Raw genomic sequence first — 21,161 nt, forward strand, 5'->3', positions numbered from 1 at the left:
CCAGAATTGATTCTGACGATCGCTGGAGGTAGGAACGCCAGAGCCAGAAGCTTTCGAACGTAGAGGTTGAAGTCTGCATCGGTCATGTACAGCTCACGGACTGAGTGACGCCCCAAGTTTCTGATTACTGCTTGGCAAAAGTGGAAGTAACACCCACGGTGCTTGGCGGCCGGAAAAACTTGCTTCACGGATGTCAGCAGACCGGTCTCAAAATCAGAGACGACGGTCGTCGGGCGAAGTGTCACTCCTTTCATCGCAGCCTGTAGGATCAGCTCGCTGAAGACGTCGTTGTAAAGCTGCGCAGACTTGCTCTCCATGAGCACGAAGACAGCGGGAAGTTGCTTGTCGCCGAAGAAAACGTGAACGGTGAACAACTGGCCGAATGGGGAAGGAGCTGAGTCGAAGGTGCCGTCCATATACCATTCCGGGCTTCGTTCAAGCAGACTTAACGACTCGTCGGTTGCAAAGCAAATCGCAGCGTTATTTTGAAGCTGAAAGAGGAGGAATCTCTGGTTTGCAGACGTCTCACTGAAAGCCTGGGGCAAGGGCGTCGGTACGGATATAGTATCAGCGGGCAGTGGTGGTATCAGCTTGTTTCGTGATCTGTACATGGACGACTTCACGTGCTTATAGGGTAACTGAGGCAAAGCACTCAGCCCACTGGCAGCAGCACTTGCGACCTGGCCGTCGTAGATAGCGGGAATCGGACGAGTAGTACGGGCTGACTCGCTTCGAAGGTCTGACCGGAATTTGTACTGCTGGGTCTGCAGAGGATCAGCGCTGTGGTCGTGCGTACCAACTGAAACTGGTGAGCCGTCGCTGGAATCAGTGTGTAACCGCCCGAGACATCCCTTCTTCATGCATCTCCAGCTCTTCTTTCTTCCTCCAGAAATCGGCTTATCGAATCTGTAGACGAAACCGTCGTGTTCTAGCAGTTGTTTATTCTTGGAGCTCTTCATTGTCAAACTGACTTATTAATACTAACCAGAAATATTGTTCCTGGCATCATTAAATACTTGTTATAAGAGGGTAAAAAAATATGCTCCCACACTAAATCCTATTGCATTTTGTGGGTAAACGGTTGTGCAATCGCTTACGCAATTAGGTCACCTGACCTTGCATCGTAAATTAGGATTAATGGGCGCTCGAAGTAAATGTTATAAGAGGGTGCAAGATTGTTAGCTCAGTTCAGTTCAATTTCGGACTTGGATAAGAGAAGAGCGATTTTCAACATGAAGAGAAAACGCAAAATATTATCTGGCGCTCAAATGGGACACAACTGAACTAATTAAAATACGGCGCGCAAATAGGAAATTCCCATTTGCGCGCCATGGCGCTCAAATGGGATACACCCTAGTATATGTTGCTTAATTTTAATCTCACACTCAAGAAAACATGTTATTATGCAAAGGGTGTGCATCCCATCGATCGAAGGTTTTTAGCCACAGTGACGTCAATTAGGGTGAGTGAGGGGTATTTATCCCCCCCCCCAGATTTCAAAAATACCTCTTTTACTGAAAGAAAATTTTGTTGGTCTTTCATCGAAAAAATAGAAAAAAAACAACCAAATTGCCGCACCCTCTTAATTTCCATGATTTGACGCGACCGCTTAGCACGGCAAAAATATGCTTTCATATGAGATATAAAAAAAAATCGTAAAAACATGGGGAATAAAACGTGATTTTTTTTTACTAGAGAGGCTACATTTTTCAAATTTTAGGGTCATTTTCGAAAAAAAACTTTCTTTTATTGCTTTAAGTTAATTAGTTAATTAACAAAGTAAATAATGCTAACGACTTCACTAGAAATGACACGAATTCGCTCCGATGTGTAGGGGGAGGATATTCGTTAAAACAGAGAAAACATGGATATACAAAGATCGCATGCAACTATGGAGGAAATCGTACGACTGCTGAAATTGTGGAAGGACCTAGCATGAACGCGTCCTAATAATTACGCACCGGGGCCCAAAAATCTGAATGGTGATTATTTATGTTATAGGTTTCAGATAAACTCATTTCTCAGGCTATTTCATAGTTTTGAAATAAAATTTTGTTTACTCCGGGCATAAAATCGAACACTAGTTTGGTTTCTTACCTATTAGATGGTTAAATAGGAACTTTTACTTTCCCAAAAAACACCCACTGGACGGTATTCAGAATTCAACATTCACCCCCTTAACCTTCTCGGATTGTTTCAGCTCGGTAACACCAATCGTTCTTAGGATATTAATTATTAACTTTTCATAACATTTATAGCCCTTTTTACCCAGGGGCGAGGAATCCCGCCCCCAGGGATTTGTATTTATTCAGGGCATAATATTGAACACTAGTTTTTTCTCTTATTAAGTGGTTGAATAGTAATTTTTACTAAAAAAAAAAAAAAAAAAAAAAAAAAAAAAAAAAAAAAAAAAACGTGGACAGTATTCGGAACTCAACATTCAGCCCCTTTGTTTTCTCAGATAGTTTCAACTCCAATCTTTCCTGGGATATTAATCATTAACTCTTTTAAACATTTACAGCCTTTTTTACCCAGGGATTTGTATATATTCAGGTCATAAAATTGAATACTAGCTTATTAAGTGGTGAAATAGAAACTTTTATTTTTCCAAAAGACACCCCATGGAAAGTATTCAGAATTCAACATTCACCCCCTTAGTTTTCTCAGAAAGTTTCAACTCGATAACTCCAATCGTTCCTAGGATATTAATTATTAACTTTTCATAACATTTATAGCCCTTTTTACCCAGGGGCAGGGAATCCAGCCCCCAGGGATTTGTATTTATTCAGGGCATAATATTGAACACTAGTTTGTTTTCTCTCTTATTAAGTGGTTAAATAGGAACTTTTATTTTTCCAAAAGACACCCCATGGAAAGTATTCAGAATTCAACATTCACCCCCTTAGTTTTCTCAGAAAGTTTCAACTCGATAACTCCAATCGTTCCTAGGATATTAATTATTAACTTTTCATAACATTTATAGCCCTTTTTACCCAGGGTCAGGGAATCCAGACCCCAGGGATTTGTATTTATTCAGGGCATAATATTGAACAATAGTTTGTTTTCTGTCTTATTAAGTGGTTCAATAGGAACTTTTATTTTTCCAAAAGACACCCCATGGAAAGTATTCAGAATTCAACATTCACCCCCTTAGTTTTCTCAGAAAGTTTCAACTCGATAACTCCAATCGTTCCTAGGATATTAATTATTAACTTTTCATAACATTTATAGCCCTTTTTACCCAGGGGCAGGGAATCCAGTCCCCAGGGATTTGTATTTATTCAGGGCATAATATTGAACAATAGTTTGTTTTCTCTCTTATTAAGTGGTTAAATAGGAACTTTTATTTTTCCAAAAGACACCCCATGGAAAGTATTCAGAATTCAACATTCACCCCCTTAGTTTTCTCAGAAAGTTTCAACTCGATAACTCCAATCGTTCCTAGGATATTAATTATTAACTTTTCATAACATTTATAGCCCTTTTTATTCAGGGGCAGGGAATCCAGTCCCCAGGGATTTGTATTTATTCAGGGCATAATATTGAACAATAGTTTGTTTTCTGTCTTATTAAGTGGTTAAATAGGAACTTTTATTTTTCCAAAAGACACCCCATGGAAAGTATTCAGAATTCAACATTCACCCCCTTAGTTTTCTCAGAAAGTTTCAACTCGATAACTCCAATCGTTCCTAGGATATTAATTATTAACTTTTCATAACATTTATAGCCCTTTTTACCCAGGGGCTGGGAATCCAGCCCCCAGGGATTTGTATTTATTCAGGGCATAATATTGAACACTAGTTTGTTTTCTCTCTTATTAAGTGGTTAAATAGGAACTTTTATTTTTCCAAAAGACACCCCATGGAAAGTATTCAGAATTCAACATTCACCCCCTTAGTTTTCTCAGAAAGTTTCAACTCGATAACTCCAATCGTTCCTAGGATATTAATTATTAACTTTTCATAACATTTATAGCCCTTTTTACCCAGGGGCAGGGAATCCAGTCCCCAGGGATTTGTATTTATTCAGGGCATAATATTGAACAATAGTTTGTTTTCTCTCTTATTAAGTGGTTAAATAGGAACTTTTACTTTTCCAAAAAACACCCTGTGGATAGTATTCAGAATGTGTAGCCTAATCAGAAGAAAAGCTAATTTTTTTTTTAAACCACATATTCGTCTGTGGTGATCTAACAATCAACATCTAAATTACTTTGTGAATGAAAAGTGAAAATATTCACCAGTCGGACGTAATCAAGTATGGTCAACATGCAATTCAATCATTTAGTTAACAGAATGATGATAGGCCGACATGCTAATTGTGCGTACTAACATCAAAAGTAATCCATTCCGTTTTCTTAATGTTAAGCTTTTGTTAGTTAAGCATCTATATTTTTCCGTGATAGAACTTATTTTTCTATTTATTTTCTTTGCTAACCTTCTTTGACATGCTTATTATTTCTATTCGACGAAATGAAGGATTTGAGAGAACATATTTGTTAGATTAGATGCAGCTTGGCACCTACAGATGGAGGGGGAACAGGATGTGGACCCCTCTTTAAATTGGCAATCACTTTCAAATGAAGAAATAGTTTTCTGTGTGCTACATACTGGCACTTTATTTGGTTTTCTCAAGCATTTTTACAGTCTCATCATTTGATTTTCATTCTTTCCCTTTGTTTGACTGATGTTTTTTACAATTTTATTCTCAATTTGATTTTGTTGTGTTAGCTTGCTCAAAGCTTATTAAACAATGCTCTATAAGTTTAAACAATGCCTATATAAGTATAAATTCATTTTGTCCGCAGAAGGGGTTTAATTTGGGCCATTTTTAGTGAAAATATAACTGTTTTTGAAGTATTATTTTGTGGAAAAAGTTCCCCTTGACACATACTTTTTTATTATTTTTTTTCTTATTACAGGCTTCATGGCTCCATCACAAATGATGATTTGCCGCTAGTCCTGGTAATTACCTCATTTTCTAACACTGAGGTATTTGTTATACCTTCTCTTGAACGGGTCAAGGGAAGGATTTTTCGGGATTACCTCTGCCGGCAATCTATTCCATGTGGCAACCGATCGCCGGGCGAAACTCGTTTCCAGATATTCTTGGCGGGGAGTACACTGCTCAAGGTAGTCCTGACGAGCTGTATTTCGGCGAGTTGAACGCAAGGGTTTTGCTTTATCAGGAACGAGCTTCGATAGCTCCTCTGATGGAGCGTTATACAAGTACTTATAAGGTGGAGGGTTATACAAGTACTTGACTCCAAGACTCCCAAAAAGTTTCAATTCAATCGCCCAATCCATTGACGAGATATTTCAGATACACTATTTTGATAAACTTGGTTCGCGTAGAGCATTTCGGTTTACCTGGCGACTTCGCCATGCATTTACTGTAAGTTCCACAGGTTATCATATCACAAAACATTTAGAAGGATTGGAGGAAAAAACAAATTAGCTCTCTCCCGCCCCTTTACCCTACTCTCTAAATTAAATTTGAAGTTGACTTGACCTATCAACTAAAATTTTAAACTCATCCCACCAAGCGGTTCTCGAAATATTACAGAAACACCATCCTGATGACCAGGGAAAGTAGTGTCTTTCAATTTACTATTTACTATTAACCCGCAAAAAAAAATTAACTTCCATAGAGACTTATAGTGCAAAAGATATAAGGCAAATCGTAGGTAACATATTTTAACCCCTTCCCCCCACCCTCTGAAAGCCAAAATAGAAGATCCAATCCCATCAAAACTCCTTGAAAATCTTAACCGTATCCCCCAAGCAGTTTTCGAGATGCTACAGATACGCCAATCTGATAACCTGGGTACATGTAGTGTCTTCTGATTTACCTCACTTCTCAATGTGAATATATCGTAAGTACCGTAGCGACTTATGGAGCAACAACCTTCAGGTATAAGAAAAAAACCTTTGGTCCCCTCTCCCCTGATTCCCTCCCATAAATAATGCATTCTAAGTCCCCTTCCCTCCCTTTCCAACGCTGAAAGTTTCAACTCGACCCACAACGCCGTTTTCGAGGAAGTTCAGAGTATCTTACCATGCTATGATAACTCAACCCCCCAAAAACACACAAAATAATTAAAATAAATAAAGGTGTGAAAAGAAATACTATAATATGTTCTACACCATACTTTCTGCCTATATTTTAGAATATAGGTAGAATATTCCAAGACTTCTTCCTTTCTTCTTTATTTTATTTGTCATGCAGTCTCTTTGGCTGCTCAATTTTACATGTGGCGGAACTTTCCTCGGGGGGAGGGATTTACCGTGGGGGCAAAATTTTCCAGGGAGAATTTTCTGGTTCTCCGAGGAGAATACTCAGGGGAGGATTTTTCGAGGGGAATACGCCTAGCCCTGTTTTCAAGATATTTCACATATGCTATTTTGATAACCAGAATACAAACAGTCTTTGGATTTACCTCCACTCCTTCCCCCAAGTCAAAATTCATGGTCAACTTCGCCCTTAGCAACCCCTGGACAATTTTAATTCCCTCCTCTAAGCCCCTCCTGAGATATAGCATATACGCTATTTTCATAGCATGGGTACCCAAGGTGTCTTTAGATTTACATCACCCCCTCATCGCGAATAGATTCTAGTCTCAGAGAGGCTTGCTACAACTTTAAGGCGAGTTAGAGACAAAAAGGTTTGGTCCACCTCCCCAAGTCTCAATTTGAATTCTACTTGCCAATCCCCCTCCCCCATCCCGATAATCCTTTAAAATTTAAATTAGATCCCACATGGTGTGTCCGAGATGTTGCAGATACAAAATTTTGACTACCTGACAGCGCATAGTGCCTATTGATTTACCTCGCTAATTAACTGAGAGTAGATTCCGAGTCCTATAGGGGCTTACAGCATAAAATTTAGGTGGATCGGAGAGAAATAATTTTACTCCCATTCTCTTCCCAAGCCACAGTTTAGGTCCAGGTGCTCTCCCCCAATACTTCCTAGAAGATTCAACTTCATTTCCGAGGCGGTTATCGAGATTATCGAGGCAGTTATCACTATTTTCATATACTGGCAACACATACTGTATTTTGATTTATCTTGTCACTGAACCGTAAACAGATCGTAACTCCCATAGGGGCTTATTACACAAAGAAGCTTAGATGAATCGGAGAGAAAATATGTTTATCCCCCCCTCCCCGACATAAAACTTGAAATCCCCTTGCAAGGGATATCCCCAATGAGTTTCAAGTCGGTTCCCAAAACAATTCCCGGACATACTACTACTACTAATAACAACTCGCCGCAGCACCAAGCCGCCTGAGGCCAAAACAGCTACGCTCACTCCTCCTCCATCCCAATCTATTCAAAGCCTCTTTCTTCACACTCTCCCAGGAATCTCCCTTTTTCCTTAAATCTTTCTTTATGACACTGTTCTGGCTCAGACGATGATGTCCTGTATTCTGCCTACCTCTAGACGGTTGATCAGAATGGACAATTACTGGTGATCATCAGTCCCTTAGCGATACAACGTGTCAATATCGCCCAAACCTTTCTCTTGCTGTTGCCAAAGAAAGCGGGATTGAACCACTTTGTTCGTACAGCCTACTATTTGAAATACGGTCAATCAGCCGGGTACCCAAAACAATGCATAGGAAGTTTCTCTGGAAAACATCTAGCAAATCTTCTTCTGCTTGAGCACTCACGCTTAAGAGCCATATTTGACCACTATTATCACTGTAGACTTATATTCCTATTCTTCCAAACAATTTTTAACTGTGAAAAAACACCCTGAGCCTTACCTATATCTGATGTATTTAGGAAAAAAAAAACTAAAAAAAAGGCATCAGCTTCAAGTTTAATGGAAGAAATGCTTTCATTTTTCAGAGCGGGCATATCCCCATTCTATTTACAACATTTTACGAAAATATGAGGGAGAGAAAGAATAAGCAAGCAACAAAGAAAATTGACACTAACCTGTCTTTCTGGGAGATGGCGTTGGTGTAGAATGCATAAACGTACCATCTAATTCTTCATCGGAAATGCCAGAGATACTTGTGTGGCGTTGACTATAGCTAAAAAAAAATAATTAAAAATACAAAAAAGGCACCATTTTTTAAGGCACTCAGATTTCAAAGCCAGCCTCGTCGCTTAAAAAACTAATTCGATTTTTTTACTCATTTAGAAGATTGCTTCAAAAAAAAGTCTTCGAACAAAATCAAGAGCTATGTTTTGGGAAACATATTTTAAGCTTATCTAAAATAACAAAAAATAAAATCACGAATAATTGAACTATACCGAGCGGAAGTTACTGTATTACTAACTAAAAAACTAACTATCAAATCAAATTTGAAAGCAACAGATGTTAATATGGATGAATATACGAAACTTAAAATGAAGTAAAGCTAAAATAAATAACACAGCAAAACTTAAAACGAACATAAAATGCCGTCAATAACAGTGGGTCCACCGTCCCCTAAAACGTCTTAGAGACTAGAGCAATGGTTTTCAACCAATTTTGGGACACGCCCACCATTGGCGTAGGCCGCATTAGGCAGCATATTGTCTAGGGGGGGGGGGGCAGTCGATAGTGTGATGTAGTTTTATCAACTGCTTTTTCCAAACCATCTGTTTTTACAGCCATATCTAATGTAAATTTGAAGGTCTAGGGGGGGGGGGCAGTTGCCACCCCCCGCCCTACGCCCATGCGCCCCACCTAGACATTTCAAAAATTCTTATGCCCCCCTCCATATAATATTTAAATTTTGTTGTTCATAACTTTACATGGGGTGCTACCATTTCGAACAACCACCAAAGGTCATAACATACACAAGCACCAAAGGTCATAACATCCAACCGTCACAACATCCAACAAAATTTATAAGTTTATATAATAGTAATAAGTATATAACAGTTTAGAAACAAATTTCGGCTATATATTTGCACATCAGGGGGGTGGGGATAAAGCATAGCATATATTAAATACGTAACCTAAACTAGGCACCTTTTCCCTCCTAAACCCCAAAAAACTAAAGTTTTAAAATTTTGGATGTTGCGACGATTGGTGGTTCTGACAGATTTTTTTGACGATGTTATGACGGATTTTGTGGATGTTATGACGTTGGATGTTCTGACGGTTGGATGTTATGACGCCTTTTCACTTTACATGTATTCACCTGAAAGAACCTTAAAAGAAAATTAACTTGTGTTTTTTTTTTCAGGTCGTACTCTAGGCATATTTTATATGAAAAATAAAAGATCTTTTAATGCCCTTAATGACGTAAAGGATTTATTTACGTCATTATTAATGAAAGACCTGGATTATAGATTTAATTATAATTGTATTTAAAGATTTTATCGAAAAGACCTTTTATGCAATGCATGACTTTATTGCAACACTGTCATGTATCTTTTTTGCTCTTTAAATGCATATGAATGTGAAGTCATTCACAGGATTTTTTCAAAATTAAGGTTATAAAGGAGTGACTCCCAACCGATTTCGGGCCGTGCCCCACCCTAAATCCCGATGCCCCGCCCCTTGTGACATTTAAATTTTGTCATTCAGTATTTTATGTGTATTCACCTGAAGGAAACTTAAAATGCCATTAACTTGGTATCTTTTTTTGGCTATTGGTATTTTATAAGCAAAGTGTTTTGAAAGTTTTAAGTAATTTTTAGAATTTTATAGCATTTCCTTTTGGAGAGGCCAAACCACTAAATAAGAAAAACAAATTTAACCCCGTTTTCTTCCTGTTTACTATCCAGGCACGTAAGTAAATCTTCGAACCAAGAGGACAAGATGAAATGATTACAGTTCACTTTTGTTTCTTCAACTTTATGTCTTAACTTGAAAACCAAATAACAGTTACCTTGCGGTAGCACGGGGGAAGAGTCCAAGCTTCGCGATCAATGGTGGCCTGGTTCAATCCCGCACGCCGCAAGGAAAAGATGCAAAATCGCTGGTTCTTTAAATAATTTTTGATCAACAATAGTGATTTTTCCCTTTTCGATTAAAAAGGATGTCGTTAATCTATTCCAAACAAAAACAGCAATTCTGGTTGGTTAAGTTTTTACATTTTTTTTTCTTTAAAATTGTCCTCACTATTGTTCCTATTTCATATAAAATAAGTACCTACATCATCTTGGTCGGTAATATATCAGCTTTTTCCATTGTGTGTAGTCTTTTTTTATATGATTCATTTTTATTACATTTTTATTTTAATAAAGCGATAGACATTAAAATGCCCCGGATCTTTGTTCCTGCCACATTATGTTTTGTTTATTTTGTCAATCTGTGAGGCAGTAATCTTTTAGCTAGAAATAGTACATAAGGGAAGTTGTATAATTTTTAATAGTGTTTCTGAAGTTAATCGTTCTATTCAACATATAATTATATTTGTTTACTTAATTTAATTTTAATACTAAATTAACAAAATAATAATTAAACTGAATAGTTTGACAATATCTCTGATGATTACTTTTTTTAATGTCAAAAAGTGACCAGACTAAAAACAAAAAGAAGAAATATATATTTTTGTTTGTATTTGTTTATATTTATATTTGTATATTTGTTTATACTTCTTTACTCAATTTAGTTTTAATATTAAATTAATAAAATAATAATTAAACTGAATAGTTTGACAATATCTCTGATGATTACTTTTTTTAATGTCAAAAAGTGACCAGACTAAAAAAAAAAAGAAGAAATATATATTTTTGTTTGCATTTGTTTATATTTACATTTGTATATACTTCTTTACTTAATTTAGTTTTAATATTAAATTAACAAAAATAATAATTAAACTGAATAATTTGACAATATCTCTGAGGGTTACTTTTTTTGATGTCAAAAAGTGACCAAACTAAAAAAAAAAGAAGAAATGTGTATTTAATGGAAAACGGGATTTTTCAATGAAAGTCTCCTTGGTCAAATTTAATAACAAATAATATACGACCTTTTTAAAAAATTTTAGAAAGTTTATAAAATTCATTAAAGTTTTTATGATAAATAATAAGGTAACCTGGGATCCTTACTTTTGTATCATTCGCAATTCAAAATTTTGAGCAAAAAACATTTGTTGATAAATAAATATGTCGAAAATATTAGAGCTAATAGAGAAAACTGATTTCACATCATTCAGCAACATGTAATTCTAAACTGATGTAGTTAAAATCAGTTCAAAAATCCTGGGCCCTTATTTTATGGCCTATTCTTTTCTTGGTGCACTATCAAATATATTAAGAGTTTCGACAAGTTTCATTAATGGAGTTAATTAATGAATTAAATAGAAAAATACCTAATTTCGAAAACAAGATTCTTTCAAATTAACGCAAAAAGCAACATTAAAACTTTAAACATCACATTAAACCACGAAAAAGAGACAGAAATTACGCAACGTATGAAGGAGTTGTCCTCACTTAGTGCAGCGCCATCTGAATTACTCTCTCAGTTGTACGTGCAACGTAAGAAAAACACTCAGCCAAAAGCGAAATCGGCTTTTTTACATTTAAAATATTCCTTTACAGAATAGTACATTCCAGATTTCTAAACGTTTCTTTTTCAGAAAGATAGCTAAGATGTTTATTTAATTTTTTTCTTCATTTTTGTGAATTCGGTTCTTTTAAGGCGCTTGAATGTCGGATCGTCAGAAAGTTGGAGCGTTTGAATCCCAGTTTAGTGGCTCAGAGTTTTGTTGCACGCCTGCCAGAGTTGAAAATGCTATGAAACTTGAAAAGTACACCAGCCCTATGGTGGCCCAGTGGACTGATCTCTGCTTGGCAGTAAGAGACCTTGGGTTTGCTCCAAGTTGCTACAGGGCCTGGGATTACATAGATATTATGCATTAGCATCTCCAAATAATCCAACAAAAAGAAGAAGAAGATAATGAAAAGCACGTTGTAGAAATCACAATCTATTAAACCCTTCACTGAAAGTTTACTGTCTCCCATCATGGTTGCAGCAGTAATACTACTACTATTACTACTACGTCTAACAACACTGCAGCATCAAACTGCTCAAAGCCAACATAAATACGCACACTCCCCTCCATCCAAATCTACTCAAAGCCTCCCTCTTTACGCCCTCCCACGAAGTTTCCCTTTGCCTTACAACATTCTCCCTCTCTATTCGGGGACAATCTTCTTTTCGTTGGTTTTGATGGTTGGCCAACAAGGACAATCGTTAGCAACCTATCATCCTTCATCAACAAAAGGTGTTCTAGCCGTCTCAACCTTCCTCTCATTATGGCCATAGAAAGCGGGATTGAACCCCATTTTTCGTACAATTAATTGTTAAAAATTAATTCAAATCGACCCAAAACAATTCAAATAGTCAGGAACCCAAATCATCTTCCGTCTTTCCGAGAAAAGAACCCAGTAAAGAGCGAATAATGGTTCTACTAACTGAAACTTTACAACAAAACACGTTTTCAAACAAATTGTATAATGATTTTTTTTTCCACTCACGTCAGTTTGGGAATATTAACTATTATACAAGTTTAATAGAAAAATATTTTTAATTGAAGAAACAATTTTTTAAAAAATCATGGTTGCAGAGGTAGCTGTAACCTAGTAAAGAGCGGGTTAAGGACCACAAAAAAAAAACAAAGATCCTTAGAGCAAGGGCGTCGACAACGGTTGACATAGCAATTATCGTGTCTTTTTTACAAGTACAGGTAGCAAGCCTGTTGCCCAGCCTTCCTACTGTTGAGATCAAACCCGGACCCAATATTGCCATGCAAAGATCAATCCACTACGCTGCCATAAGATCATAAAAAAATAATAAGGGAGGATTACCCTATCGTCACCAAAATTTGGTTTGAAGTAAAACCTTCTGTTTTTAAAGGAGTCTTTTTACCACAGTAGCCTACTACGTTAACTACCGGCCCATGGTAACCAAAATTATGGCCCATAGTAGCCAAAAATCAAAAACAGTTGTTCAAAGAAACTGTCTAGAGACAAATACAACCAAAATGTCATTAATCTGGAATAAAATCTTATCAATTTAAAACAAATATGATATTTGTAGAGACAAGTTATTTACGAAAAGAAGAATGGAAACTTTAATATGAAAAATAAACCAAGGAAATAAACAACTAAATTCAATGAAAATAAAGAGAAAATTGGAAAGCTTTACAAAATATTTATAACAAAACAGATTGGCGTGCTAACGTAAAAAAGAACTAAAAAATGAAATATAATAAATTAACTGAAAATCCATTCCAAATGGAATATTTACATACTTCAATTCGTTTGCTCCAGTAATGGTAAGCCATTGACTTGCTTTTTCCTGGAATGTTTTCTTGTCAATGCAGGGGTCACTTCCGTATGGATCTAATAGATTTTTTAGTGTCTCTCGCTGATTTGAACTGAAAAAGTTGCCAAAGATGGTGAAGATCATCAATATATACAAGAACATATACATTACAAGAAGCATATACAAGAACATAGAACATATATGAACAGAGAAATGTACCCTAAAACTAATTTTTTATCAACATGAAATCACAGTTTCCAAATTGTCTAAAATATAACTCCTCTTTGACACCCATTTTTTTCTGTATATATATATATATATATATATATATATATATATATATATATATATATATATATATATATATATATATATATATATATATATATATATATATATATATATATATATATATATATATATATATATATATATATATATATATATATATATATATATATATATATATATATATATATATATATATATATATATATATATATATATATATATATATATATATATATATATATATATATATATATATATATATATATATATATATATATATATATATTTTTTTTTTTTTTTTTTTTTATATATATATATATATATATATATATATATATATATATATATATATATATATATATATATATATATATATATATATATATATATATATATATATATATATATATATATATATATATATATATATATATATATATATATATATATATATATATATATATATATATATATATATATATATAAATCACCAAGAAAAAAAGACTCGTATACTTTTTTAGATAAAATGAAATACTACCTAGATACATCAATGATTATTTAAAAGAACAGTTTTAAAGTTAAAAATTCAAACCATCGATTCCGTACAATATTTTGTTTGCATCTTTAAATTAATTTTGTGGGCCAAGCAACGCAATAATTATTTTATTTTGAATTTATAATATTTAATATGAAATTTATAAATTTAAATTTTAAATGTAGATAATTATTTTACTTTAAAATCAATTTCAACTTCATCGTAACTACGACAACAATAACAATAGAAGATTGTTATTGTTGCTATAACAATAGAACTAACTATAACAATAGAAGATTCCAAGAGAAATAGCCTATATTACTTTTTTCTAAAATAAAATACTGCTTGGATACATAAATGCTTGCTTTAAAATAAAGTTTTGTTTTATGATTTATTAATGTTTTATATTTTTTATGTTTTAGTTTTTTGTGCACTTCTTATATCAATCTTATAAAATTTTTTATAGTTAGTTAGATTCTATAAATCAGTTACTTAGCATTGCATAGGTTACGGAATTATCGCTTAGGTTACTTTTAAAAAGAGTAAAATTTCCATTATGGAAAAAACTAAAACATTGAACCTTCTCAAGTTTTTTATTTGATTTTATGAAAGCCATGGTTCAAAATCACTCAGAAAACAAACTTCGGCAAAAAACTTAGATGGTTAGTGCATTATATACGTAATTTCGAGAGACATGAACTTGAAACACAAATTAAACCCTCTAAAAGATAAATTCTCTAAAAAATATATCATGATTTAAATCCTTTCTGACGGCTGAATTATTGATCTGCATCTTTGGGGGATTGACACCAGAGGATTTTTCAGAGGGAGAGGGGTTCAAAACACGATGAGGTGCATTTGTAGGCAACAATTTTCCAGCTTCTCTCTGAAGGGAGGGGCCCCTTTAACTATTTTTATGAATGGGGGAGAGGGTTACTATTATAAGCATTATCCTGCTGATATAGAGGAGTGAGATGATTCACTTTCTTCGATTGGTCTATAAGACTCCTTGTGGAGTCTTATAGTGATACATGTGAAGTCTTAAGACACATTGTGGATAAGAATGTGCTCTTTTAAGGCAACTGATACTACCCTGCCAGTTAAAATACAAAAGGTGCATTTTTAATCCAAAGTTTTCCATATATATCCTTGAGGATACCGTTCATCGTACTTTGTTTTTGGTGAGGTGCAAGTTAACAAGCTAAGCGTGCACCTCTAATATGAAGGGATATGACAAACTCATTTTCTACAAACGTACCCCATTTTAGGAATCATATATACCGCTCCGCACTGAAATGTGAAAAATTTTAATTCTGAAGCACATGTTTTCCCATTTCTCCTTTGGGAAGGGTCCTTCAAATAATTTTTGAGGACAAATAATTCAAATACTGACACGGAAGGAAAGAGAAAATTATTTCCAAGATTGATCAGTAGGAACTCTAGGAAATTTTTAGCATAAGAAAGCGCCTTTTCTAGGCTTAAATTACCCCTTTTCAAAGAAGGCAGTATTAGCCAGTTGGTCTGTTTTATAAATCTTAACGGGAATACAGCTCAAAGAGTTTATTTCTATTCTAAGTCACAGGCCTAGCCAGGTGTGGGAGGATACTATAAGGATATAGAAAAAAAGCATAATCACATAAAGAGAGATTTCTCTATCATTTGGGGTATGATCCCAGTAGCTTAATTTGACTTACTTTTTAATACAGCCGAGCAAAAAGGACTCTTCTTTTTAAAAAGGATTGGATTTCACATATTCTTTTTAAAATTAGCCAGTTGGTCTGCTGTATAAATCTTGAGAAAAATCGCAAGAGAGCCCATAAAATCTAGATACAGCATCCAAACCTTTTACGAATCGCTAAATGGCCCCCCCTCCCCTGATAAAAAGTTTTAAACCCCTTCTACTATATTTATCTACTATTCTCGTTAGATATTAGTTCTAACCCTCCTACAGCCAAAGAAATCTTCCAAGAAACTGAAGAACAATAAAGCACTAGGTGAAGATAGAATCACAGCTGAAATGATCAAATGTTCAGTAGCTTTTTTGAGGTCCAAATGGGCTGCACTCTTTGCAACGGTGTGGTTCTTGGAGAGGGCCCCTTTGGATTGGATAAGAAGCATGAGGATTCGACTCTTCAAAAAGGGTAATGTATAAAGGGTGTGTAACGATTGGCAAGGAATAAGCCAACTCTCTATACCTAGGAAGCTACTTTCTAAAATTATTCTTAAACATATTCAATAGAAACTAAACAACAAATCAGAGGCAAACAGCACAGCCTCAGACATAACCGCTCCTGCGCAGACCTTAAATCGAGCCTCCGTGAACTCACTGAAGAATCCTGTCGATGACAATCTAAGCGCTACATGATATTCATTGACTTTGAGAAAACATTTGACTCTCTCCCCAGAAAAAGTCTATGGAAGATACTTTCCCATTATGGTATCCCACCAAAGACCTTCAGAATAATCTTATCCATGTATCTGAACACTGAGACTTGTGTCCATGAAACTGAAGGCCTAACAAGGCACTTCAAGATCCTCTCAGGAGGTAAGCAAGGCTGCGTCACTTCACCGTTGCTACTCATAATAATAATCGACTATATATTGAAAAATATATACTGGACAGATACTGTACAGGTCAGGTCACTGCTGTAGACATCCAAAAATTCACCAACCAGCCAACGTCACCCATCAACGTCGATGGCAATATCTAGGCCATCGCTTAATGATTGGAGACCTTAGAACTTCCAACGCCACCTTCCAGTGTGCAACCTGCAGGATTAAGAAGGATGCATCGTCCCAAAACACACTACGCCAGACATATCAGTCAGATCTCCAATCTCCTAACACGTCTCTGCAACCCGAGTCGGAAAATGTACTGGCGGCATCAAGTTATCGCGAAAACTGGAGAATCCTTGTCGATGCTCTAGGCGCTTCTGTAGGCAGAACAAGATCTAAGGTCTAAAGTATTTTGATCTTCCTACTATACCACCACGCCAATGACAGCTGACTAGTATTTTAAAAATGTTTTATTTGCCCTAACTCTCGGATCCTTGGCTCACCAGCTTAATCAAACAGTTCAGTTTTTATCCATACCATCTTAAGCTTTATTGTGATTTGGTCTAGCCTTGATTTTGGTCTAGCATTGATTCCGAACGTGGGGCATGGCAATATTTTGGTGGGTCAAGGGCAGGACGTGCACCTTTCGGCCGACTATACTTAAGAGCCTTAATAAATAAATAAATAAATAAAAAATTATGTGAATCCGAAGAAGACGAAAGTCATGCGTACAACGAGAGACCCCATTCCAACTCCCGTTCAGTAAAAAGCGAAGTAGTTGAATCGATTACCCAATTTGTATACCTAGGGAGCCAACTAAAATAGGACAATAGTTGCAGTGACGACATAAAAAGAAGACGTATGAGGAAGAGAAAGCTACAAGAGGCTACTCCCACTCTTCAAGAATAAGCATCTATAAACTAAAGCTACAACTCTTCGACTCCTTGATCGTTCCTGTTGCCCTATACGCCTGCGAGACGTGAACTCTGAAACTGGAGGAAAAGCGAAAAATTTCAGCATTCGAAACGAAATCACCATATAGTCGGTATAACAAACCTCGACAGTCTCTAACCAAGAACTTTGGGAATAGCTGAAGCGAAAAACAACAATACTCCAGAGAGTAAAAAAAAAGAGGTAAAGGATGCGGCACTAGACCCTTAAGGTCCAAACCGGCGGTGCTGATCTCCGTTTCGTGGCCCTTCAGCCAGGAAGTGCAATGGGGGGCTGGGGGCTAGCCAACCTATGCTTTCGCAAACCCTTCCTGTTTTACCTTCCCCAGATTTCTCCAGGTACCCATTTAGAGCTGGGTTGACTCTGGCTAAGCTTACAGGGCACACCACTGACCCGCGTCCCAAATTAAGAAACTGACCACACCAGGGATCGAACCCGAATTCACGGATTCTCAGCCCAGCGCGCGTCCACTTAGCCAGAACGGCTTTCCAGAGAGCAGAACTCCAGAGAGTACCCCTACAATAACTTAGATATCTAGGCCACGTTCACCGGATGGAGAAGTCGAGACTGCCAAAAGGTATTTTCGAAGGTAGAGTAGACGGCAGTCACCGCCCCAGCACACCAGTGAAGAGGTGGTGAGACAGGTTCGGAAACGATCTCCTTAAACTTTTAAATCAGACAGATGACCGAATATCCTACAGAGAGCTGATCCGTCAGCATGTAAAGGAGATGGCCCCAACGCCACCCACGAGGACGTCCGAGACACAAGTCAAATAAGTAAGTCATGACGCCAAACTGAACCCTCGTGCATCTGACCCCAGGTTCAACTGAACCCCTGTGTAACTAAGCCCTCGTGTAACTGAATCTTCATGCAACTGAACCCCACTTAACTGAAACCTCGTACAACTTAGCCCCTGTTTAACTGAGCCTACGTGCAATTCAATCCTATTTAACTGAACCCTCGTGCAACTCAACAACATTTAACTGAGCCCCTAAATTAATTAACCCCTGTTAAAATCAACGCTGTTTTAATTAACCGATTTAAATCAACCGCTGTTCAACTCAGCCCCTTTCTAAATCAAACCCTATTTCACTGAACTGAGTCCAAGTCTTAAGAATAAGTTTTAACTAGCGTTGAATAGAAGCTAAAAATTTGCTTCTCGCTTCGTTCGCAGTTTCTAAATTACAATACCTATTTGGGCTAGTTAAGCTAATTTGGACCAAAGACAAAGAACCGATAGAGCCACAACTGCGACTAACTTTTGTCACTGGCAGCATCTGGAAACGCATATCTTTCAGGAGGTTTCTTTTTCTTATCTTTTAGAGCATGGCAAAATTAGTAACTGATCCGTTCAATTTGGACCATCTCTGGTCTCTACCTAACTAGCAATGCGTCGATTTCCCCCCCCAAATTTGATCAAATATTAAAATTAATTTGTTTCAAAATGTATGAATGGAAAGGAGGGACGGTCGTTGAATTTGAGCCTTAGCTTTAAGATTAGAAATAGTTTTTTCTATGGTCGGGCTTTAATTCTAATAGGTTTGTAGTCTCTAGTCTAGGAAAACATAAAAGTCAGAAAGAATTGGAATAAAAATTGAGAGGTATTGTGAAGAAACTAAAGTTTTACAGCCCCAAAATTTCTCCCGAAAAAATGTTCTAAAAATATTGTGACAGTAGCGATCATTATATTCGTAAGCAGGAATTGAATCAACCGTCTTTTATTTGGAAGCTTCAGGTGGAGTATGCTATGTAACATCAAAATCAATCACTCGTTAATGCACGCCATTATGGGGCCGGGAAATAAAATACAAATTCCGAGAACCTCAGAAGGTTGCCCATTCCAGCATCCCTACCAAGTTCCAATGACCGGATAGCGCTAGGGAAAAAAGAAAAAAGGAACACGCGTCTGGGTATCTAGCACTTTTTTTGAAAAATTCAAAAATTCGTTTCGTTATTAATTCTAAAGATGGAATGAAAATAAACAACCTTTATGTTAAAGAATCAACATTGCATTTGAATTAATTTTATTTCAATTGGTAGTTTTTTTCAAAAGTTTTTTTTTCAAATTGCGAAGGTGACTTGGAAGGTATTCAACGAGGGTGATTTTAAACACAAACTTAAGGGTTTTCAATTATGGGGATTTCAGGGATAAATTATGGGTCGTTGTTTTTTCTGTACTTGGGTTCAGCTATTGGTGCAAACACGACTTTCAATTGCGTTTGGGCCCTTGGCATGAAACTACTGATACTACTACTACTACTAACAACTCATCGAAGCACCAAGCCGCCTGAGGCCAACACAGTTACGCAAATTCCTCCTCCATCCCATTTTATTCAAAGCCTCCCTCTTTACACCCTACGAGGAGGTTCCCATTTCCCTTAAATCTTTCTTTATGACATCCTGCCACCCCGACTGCGGAAAACCTGCTTTCCGTTAGCCCTTGAGGGTTAGCCAAAAAGGACTATCTTTGGCAATATGTCATCCTTCATCTCCAGAACGTGCCCTAGCTATCTCCACCTTTCTCTCATTATAGTCATTAAAAGCAGGATAGAGCCGCATTTTTCGTATAGCCTACTGTTTGAAATACAGTCAGCCAGCCGGGTACCCAAAACAATCCGTAGGCAATTTCTCTGGAAAACATCTAGCAAATCTACATCCGTTATTCGGAGCGCCCATGCTTCAGAACCATATTTGACCACTGGCATCATTGTAGCTTCCAATATCCTAATCTTGGTTTGCGGACTTATCTTCCTATTCTTCCAAACTTTTTTCCACATTGAAAAAACACCATGAGCATTGGCTATTCTACTTTTAACATATTCACTGCTCCCACCATCTTTGCTAATAATACTACCAAGGTAAGTGAAGCTGCCCACCTGATAAATCTTTTAATTACCCAACGTCACGTATTCATCTTCTTTTATTCCTAGCCTTAGTGACTTAGTCTTCTTAACATTAATTTTCAAACCTATTCTAGCACCCTGAACTCGCGAAACCTCTAAAAGTTCATTCATTTTGTTCACACTTTCATCTAGGATGCTTAAATCATCAGCATAATCTAAGTCCAGGAGATTTTTTACTCCCCATTTGAGTCCGTGGTCTCCCATTGCCTTTTCTGTGCTCCTTAAGACAAAGTTTATCAAAATAATCCATATAAAGGGAGATAGAACACAACCCTGCTTAACTCCTGATTTAATACAAAGCCAGCTACTAACCTCATTTCCCATCTTAACCGCAGCAGTGTTATTCTCGTACATAGCACCAATCACTTCAGCGGATTTATCTGGTATACCATACAAGGATAAGACCTTTGCTAAAGCTCTTCTATCAATAGAATCGAACGCTTTCTCATAGTCTATAAAACTGAGGACGAAAGGTGTTTGATAATTCAGGCACTTCTCAATTATTAACCTAAGAGTGAAAAATTGGTCAACACATCCTCTACCCTTTGAAAAACCGCGATGTTCTTCTCTTATCACTTTGTCTACAGCATATCTCAGCTAAAACGTATCATATTACTAAGTAATTTTCTACCTACAGAGACCAGTCTAAGACATCGATAGATACCACACTCACTCTTATCACCTTTCTTATTCAGCTCAAGC

At 36.4% G+C, this 21,161-nt stretch overlaps 1 protein-coding gene across 1 annotated transcript in view; it reads right to left on the bottom strand.

The window, feature by feature from the left end:
- The window catches only part of LOC148940492 (uncharacterized), a 200,655-nt gene that overhangs the window by 157,414 nt on the left and 22,080 nt on the right, over positions 1 to 21,161 (bottom strand). The window contains exons 4-5 of the mRNA XM_089104870.1: positions 13,209 to 13,334; positions 7,945 to 8,042 (exon numbers count right to left, since the gene is read on the bottom strand). Of these exons, the coding sequence (XP_088960996.1) occupies positions 7,945 to 8,042; positions 13,209 to 13,334 (224 nt within the window). The remainder of the gene's footprint in view (positions 1 to 7,944; positions 8,043 to 13,208; positions 13,335 to 21,161) is intronic.

Source organism: Artemia sp. Qi Xiang Cuo, chromosome 19 (assembly GCF_049724085.1).
Source record: "Artemia sp. Qi Xiang Cuo chromosome 19, ASM4972408v1, whole genome shotgun sequence".
In the NCBI taxonomy this organism is placed as follows: Eukaryota; Metazoa; Arthropoda; class Branchiopoda; order Anostraca; family Artemiidae; genus Artemia; species Artemia sp. Qi Xiang Cuo.